Source organism: Aplysia californica, unplaced genomic scaffold (genome assembly GCF_000002075.1).
Source record: "Aplysia californica isolate F4 #8 unplaced genomic scaffold, AplCal3.0 scaffold00027, whole genome shotgun sequence".
Classification (NCBI taxonomy): domain Eukaryota; kingdom Metazoa; phylum Mollusca; class Gastropoda; order Aplysiida; family Aplysiidae; genus Aplysia; species Aplysia californica.
The window spans coordinates 2,305,155-2,313,024 of record NW_004797297.1 but is presented as its reverse complement, the minus strand read 5'-3'; the positions used below and the strand labels follow the sequence as shown (position 1 = coordinate 2,313,024).

General features: G+C 39.1%; 1 protein-coding gene across 1 annotated transcript; it reads left to right on the top strand.

Annotated features, from left to right (window-relative positions):
* Positions 1 to 1,417: 1,417 nt before the first annotated feature.
* LOC101847856 (free fatty acid receptor 3-like) lies at positions 1,418 to 2,509 on the top strand. Its single transcript, XM_005091306.1, has one exon. It carries the CDS (start codon positions 1,418 to 1,420, stop codon positions 2,507 to 2,509), a length of 1,092 nt encoding a protein of 363 aa, XP_005091363.1.
* The last annotated feature ends 5,361 nt before the right edge of the window (positions 2,510 to 7,870 follow it).

The window sequence follows — 7,870 nt, the reverse complement described above, 5'->3', positions numbered from 1 at the left end:
CTATTTGATTGTGCAATGTACATTACGCTGAAAAAAAAATAATAAAAAGACAAACTGAGCAAATTCATATATTATATCATTGTAGATTTCCGTAGTTTGACTTAAAAGCTTTCTTAGGGAAACTTAGGCACAGTTTGAAATTGCTCGACGCCTCATGGTCTGTCCCAGGCTTTCTTCAGAGAATTTCAACACATTATATTGTTTCTCTAAATCGTCTTTTAAACAACGCATATTGCCCGACTCAAATGCCACTAAATTCTAAAAAGTAAACAAAGTGTTTGTTTGTCAATTAGACCCCGTCCAATCTTCATTGTGAGTCTTTGTACATGTACGAAACGGAATGATTGGTCGTGCTTTTTGCTTCTCTTCGTCTAAGGATTCGTCGAATAACTACGGGGAACGAGGAACTATTCCTGTAGATCAATCTTAATACCATGGCATGTCGTTTTCTGTCTCTTTTTTTTTTTTTGTCAAAGAGTTTGGCATCAAACCTGACACGCAAAAAGTCATACGTTTTTACTTCATAGTCTACCTTCACAAGTTCCAACCCTTGTTTTAAACTGTCACACAATTATAAACCTGACGACTGGGTCTCGGCGGAGACGTTTTGTTTACAAGCTCTAAATTGAAGAGGCGCTATTCTTCTTGTAAAACAAAGGAAACATTGACCCATGACCGCATCGAAATTATTTAAAATAACTTCTGAAGAGCCTACAATTTAGACAATTGCCTTGTTTGTCGGGTCAGTATGAACTGTGATGGCAATACAAGGGAAGACGCGGAGAAGTCAGAGAGATGATTACTCGAATGAACTGCTAGGCTCATTTGACTTTTACGTTTTGTTTATACTTCAAGTGATTTGTTGAGTCTTCCCAAGTGATGAAAATTATAAATGTTTTATAGAAATACTTTTACATTATTTTAAATTATTTCCCCACGCAAAACGATTGACAGGGTAAAGTACATAAGCCACGATTGTAGAAATGTATTTGAATTGCTTCTTTTTAAAGGGTGTAATAATTTGAGTCTGTCACACCTTGTGGCAGTAAACGAAATCGTCCTTTCAGAGGAACGTCGCAGTTTGCTGAGAGGAAAATAGCCTTTGATTTTACCCTAAAGTCTCCATAATTATCTCTCTAACTATGTTTAAAATGTCGTATTCAGCACACGAAGAGTAAATAAAATAGCTCGCTTCTCAATTGGACGCATACTTCAGGCTTGTTAGTTTATCCGAAGCGAGCAAGCCGAAAGATCTCCGTGCTTTAGTGTGTGGAGTACGATTGCAGGTTCATGAAAACACTCAACAAGTGTTTGTTAAGTTGAATATAGCCCTCTGTGCATGCCTTCGAGAAATACAACGGCATAAAACCAACAATTTCTAAAGAAAAACTAAATTCAGATTGCCTGAGATCCTGAGATGGCTCAAATTCCGAAGTATGTGTCCAACGCATCAGCTGTTGACATCACAACAATCTTATCTCCAATAACAATGGAGTTTGTGAAAACCTCTACGGAACCGCCCTTCTCTGGTATCGTCAGTTACGACGTTCGTGAGATCATAGGGACCATAAATTTTGTTTTTCTTTGCGGCATTATCAGTTTGTTTGGAATTGTCGCGAATATCATCAACATCATCGTGTTCACCATGCAGGGCTTTGCAGAAGACATCAACATTAGTTTGCTCTCTCTGGCTATTAGTGATTTGGGATCCTTGATGCATCTACAGTGGTTCTCTATCTGCCTCAATCCGTGGTTTGCACAATCGGGCATTCCCTTCAGACCGTCAGAGATCCAAAGCCTAACAGCTGGTTTTCCTCACATTTGCTTTACCCGGATCACAGGGTGGATAACTGCGTTCGTCGCCTTTGAACGATGCCTTTGCATTGCCATCCCTTTGAAAGTCAAATCTATCATCACTCGAAAGCTGGTCATAACTGTTAATGTAATGGTATTTGTCATTATGTTTTTAAGCATGATACCAGTCTACACCACTGCCTACTACGATTGGAAATTTTACCCCGATGTAAACAGAACCCTTCTGGGTATATTGTATACAGCCAACAAGAAAGAAGTATTAGGTATCTCCATTTTTTTCACTGACTTTGCAGGTCCTTTCTCCTCGTTCGCCATCGTTATCGTCAGTACTGTCATCATCAGGATCAAGTTACGTCAGAAAGCAACATGGCGGCAGACTGCGTCCAATTCTGCTGCTAATTCCTCGTCAGGAGAACTTCCAAAAAAAGAAAGAAAAGTTGTTGCCATGGTAACGACGATTTCTATCATCTTCATTATCTGCTTCACGCCAGTATCGCTTTTGCACTCGGCGGAGGCGATAGAACCAGAGTTTGACATCATCGGCAAGTATAAAAATCTCAACTGGATCCTTTACTCCTTTGGATTCCTTCTAGAAGCTTTTAACTCCAGCATCAACATCTTCGTTTACTTCCGGATGAGCTCAAAGTATCAGGAGGCTTTCCGGCGACTGTTTAAGATCAAGGTGAAAGCGTAAAAAGAAAGAACACGTCATACTGGTGGATCATAGACCCCCGTGCGCCTGTCATCAAATGTACATGTTGCTAACAACGTTAAACTAAAATAGCACGTGCCACCCAGGAAGCTCTGAGAGCTACACATTGTGAACTTTGCTTCTTCTCGCCCACGTTGACCATGACAGAGCGCACAGTTGTTGTTCTAGTTGGTCACTTTTCTGTTACTTTATTTCTAATTAGGGTAAGGGATAAGCTAACGTGTCAGGATAGCATCCCCCCGCCCTTTTCCCCTAACACCCCCCCCCCCTCTGTCTCTCTCTCTTTCTCTCTCTCTCTCTCTCTCTCTCTCTCTCTCTCTCTCTCTCTCTCTCTCTCTCTCTCTCTCTCTCTATCTCTATCTCTCTCTATCTATCTATCTATCTCGCTCTATCTCTCTCTCGCTCTCTCTCTCCCGTTTTCTCTCTCCCACACGCACACTCATACACACACACACACACACACACACACACACACACACACACACACACACACACAACACACACACACACATACACACATACACACACTTACATACATTCATATATACATATAAGTCAGTCCTTACTTTGCAGTACGTCTGGAATTGGCCTGTACTTGATTCTCTCGCAAAGATGCCTATGCACCGTAGCAAATTTCCCCAGCACATGAAACGTGAGAACCTTGACGAAATACCACATGAATAGTTGTTGAGGCGATATTCGTTCTGAGCCTTTACTGGGACTGCATAATGTGTGCACTTTCAAACAAGACGGGGCTGAATTATTTCATTTGGTATCATGTTGGACTGCAGTTCGGTAGACTGGGATTCGAATTCTTAAAGTGGCTTTCCACAACTAGAACATGCGAACAGTTTTCCAAGCGTTAAAATTGGAATTCCCACTTCTCATTTAACCCTAACATTGTACTGAAGAGGGTTTGAAAACCTGCCTTATCATTGCTATAAGGATGTATTATTTCGACATGAAACAATGCATCCCTTATCTGTACTGGATTAAAAACTATCGGCTTCTCTTTCAGTGCGGACTGCTTTCGTTCTGATTGCGAAACTTTCCTTCGTATCGAAATGAAGAGTAACGTCCCATCTACTTTTAAACTTTAACCCTTTTTCCTTCTGTTGCCTTTAAGCGTCGAGAGGAGATGAAGTTTTCTGTTGTAGATCTAGGCCACTTCTGCAGCTTTATCAGTTGGTATGTTGTAATAAAGTCTCTTATTGTTGTTGATTCATGTTTGTCTCATCAAACGTGGTTAGCTAGATCTCGTAGTGAAAGCTGACTTCTTGTTGGTGACTCTTTTTTGTTGTTCGTTGGTTTGCTTTGGTTGTGTTTTGTTTTTTTCATTAGAATTTTTTTACTGGCTTTGTGTACAAATTTGGCAACCTGTTTTGAGTTAAGACATGAGTATGGATGCCCCAGCAAGGCTGGCATCGATAAGGATGCCTCAACATCTAATAAATTGTCATAATAATATCAGCACACCATTCGCTGCACTTTATATATAATCTTACATAGCCTACATAAGATGAATATCTTTCTCTCCAGCTGTGTTAGGTTTCCCCAGCATTGCAGCTCTGTGTGTCACTGCCAGCCTCTGTCTGAGATGAAACCGTCAGAAAGGAAAGATCAGGACCAAACAAGGCTTTTGAAAAATCTAAAAAGAGTAGTCCTGTTTGTACATGATATGTTATTATATTGATAAATACGAGCTCTTCTTAATGTTTATTCGTAGCCTACTGCTTGATTTCGCGCTTCTGTGGCTTTTGCACCGACGTTTGTAGATGTAATAATTTGGCGCTTAGCCCCGTGTGCAAAAGACTTGATTTCTACATGTATTTCCAAGTTGGGAAATTATTTTCATCGAGTACATCCATATTATTTCTGTTGGGATGTTGAATCCCACTTAGCTCGGGGTGACCCTGAATAAAAGCTGACCTCCTAACGAATCTATAACAGCGGTGTCGACTGGAGCGTAAAATACAAGTGAGGTTACGGAGAGTTCTAGCTGTAAGACAACGTCAATGCTTTAATGCCGCCAATACAAAGTGCATAATGTATAAATCCATAGTGTTTATGTATTGGTTTAACACCCTGTGCGACACTTCAAGATGCCACAAGCTCATTGCAGAAGACTGATAAATACAGCTGGGATTCAATTATCAATTTTGCATTGTTGATTATTTACTAGGTTGGTTGGGGGGGGGGGGGGGGGATATTTGTAGTTTCGGGTTGTTTGGAATTATTTTGTTGGGATTTTTTCCCTTTTCCTTGATGGTTTTCTTTGTTTGTTTTTTATGCGGGGGGGGGGGGGTAAATTGATTTTTGTGTTTATTTGTTTGTTTGTTTGTTTGTTTGTTTGTTCGTTTGTTCTGGGGGTTTATTGTTTTTCCCGGGGGGGGGGGGTCCTGCTAAGTTGTGTTTTTACTGTGCCGAATCTTTATTATTTGTTTTTGTGTTTTGTGGCTTTTTTGGTTGGGGGGGGGGGGAGGGGGTGCCGGAACCTTGGTCGGCGAACCGGCATTTGAGATACTGATGGGAAGAGGGAAAAGTTGCGGTGTATAAGTAAGCAACAGCGTTTTTTTTTAAATAGCGGGGGAGTTAAAGGCCTTTTATTGGATTAGTGTGCTATTTAAATACCATCGGCACGGAATGGGGTGCAAAGAGTGTGTACTTTCCTGTTCTCAGCGTCAAAAGTGTTCCAAAATATCTATCTTTTCTTTCTTTTTATTACATTATCTTAAAAATGTCCATTTTGTTCTTAGCCATCTGGATGCATGTCCTTCTAATAAAAAAATTTAATAGTGGCATTAACTGGGCAGTTGATAGTAATGCATGTAAGGGATCACAGCTCTTTTCAACACTCTGTGTTGTCTGTGATTGCGTTTCCATCTCCGACACAACAGGATTAAATGGATGGAGAGCTACAAAAAATCATCAAACAACTCATTATGTTCAAGAACTTCCAGTGAGGGTTTCAAACCCGGACCATCGTACACCTATCTTTAAATCGTCTGAGCTACCGCAATCCATCCTTGTACATGTGTAAAAAGTGGTCTTCAGTGACCCTTTTTTTAAAATACCTAAATAACAACTTCCATATATATCGGTAAGTACAAACCTCTCAACGCACTGCACTTGTGAGAATACGAAAGAAGAAGAAGAAGAAGAAGAAGAAGAAGAAGAAGAAGAAGAAGAAGAAGAAGAAGAAGAAGAAGAAGAAGAAGAAGAAGAAGAAGAAGAACAACAACAACAACAACAACAACAACAACAACAACAACAACAACAACAACAACAACAACAACAACAACAACAACAACAACAACAACAACAATAATCATAATCATAATGATCATAATAATAATAATAATAATAATAATAATAATAATAATAATAATAATAATAATAATAATAATAATAATAATAATAATAATAATTTATATGATGGTATAAAGCAGATGTTAAAACAGTTAAGACCTGGTAGTGTTTCGAAAAAATATTTTATCCAAAGTTCAACGTTTCGCCCTCAACGGGCTTCCTCAGGAACATTCACAATATAAATGACAAGAATCTAGATCTACACATGCTGTAAAAACTAAAGTGCGTACATACATGTCACAACACTTAAAGGAGCGGTGAGTACAAATCACAAAGGCCAGAGAGAAGGGAACACTAAGGCCAGAAGTGGTAGAGAGAGAGAGAGAGAGAGAGAGAGAGAGAGAGAGAGAGAGAGAGAGAGAGAGAGAGAGAGAGAGAGAGAGAGAGAGAAAGAGAGAGAGAGAGAGGGGGAGAGGGGGGGCAGGTGCGTGGAGGTAAGGAATATAATAACAGAAGGGTGCGTGAACACAAATCGGAAAGGATCATCATCATCATCATCATCATCATCATCATCATCATTATCATCATCATCATCATCATCATCATCATCATCATCATCATCATCATCATCATAATCATCATTGTCATCATCATAATCATTATTGTTATTCTTATTATCATGTTTATGTTTTTATTATTATTATTATTATTATTATTATTATTATTATTATTATTATCATTATTATTATTATTATTATCATTATTATTATTATTATTATTATTATTATTATTATTATTATTATTATTATTATTATTATTATTATTATAACATAATATTTTTTTATACAGCGCTCTATCCCATACACGTATGATCTCGGAGAGCTGAGTACTCTCATTTAGGATGTAAGCACAAAATGCCCCATATCACTTTGTCAACAGCTGACTTACAGGGCGTATTTATAAAACGTTAGGCATACATATTCCATTTAACTGACCAACAACCTTGTGGGGGTTTTCAAGGGATTTTTTTTTCCTGTTTTTTTTTTTGGGGGGGGGGGTCTGCGAATTTAGCGCACATGCATCTGCGTCCAAGCCGAATGATAACTTGTAGGACTTGCAGAATGAAAGTTTCGAATTCAATTCCCAACTCTGTTGGAAAAGATGTATCCTCCTGTTCTTTGTGTATCAGCGGTAGTCGCTGCTGGACCTGAAGTGAGACTGATTGTGGCCCTTTTTCCTACTTCGTTAGACACCTTGCACGCTGGGTGGTTGGCGGGTGCTCTGGTGTGGTTTGCTTTTTTTTCCTATCAAACATTTATTGCCCATATCTTCTCTTCTTCTTTTTTAAGTATTTTACTCTCTAGTAACACCTCTAATCTTCTGGCGCTCATAAGACCTTATGCAGTTGCGAGCGCCGTAAAACCTCTACTAAAACTAAACTAAAAACCTTGCACGCTGTATCTTTTGTGTGTTTTAGTTCGTCCTGCTGCAAGTGCGTACTTGGCACTCGGCTGAGTCGTAATATGTGAACTGTAGCCATGAGCTCATCTGGCTGCACCCCAGTATGCTCTTCTTCGAGACTGGAATGGAAATTTGGAATGCACAGGCTGACTGACCAACTGAGTTATTGTTATTGTATTGTCTTGTCAGCTTTTGGGGTAATGCGCAGCTATACTTAAGTTGGAGTGGTCAGACATTAAAAGGTCTAGGTTATATTTTGCTAAAACATTGAGATCTCAGTATGACATCAGCACATGTCAGAGGAGACCACACAGTAGAGAGTTTGAATGAAATGGCTAAGTCGCTTTAACCCACTAATATGGCATTTACAAATGACCTAAACTCCGCAGATATCATGCTTAATCAAGTCTAGCTGCCTTTTTGTTAAGGTATAGTTGTTTTAGTTTCTTTTGTTGGGGGTTGTTTTGTTGTTGTTTTTTGTTTAAGGGATTTTGCAAGTTTGTGGAAACAACCTCGAAGTGACTTGACCCTTTATTTTTCTAACCCGTTTTTGTTTTGTTTGTTTGTTTGTTT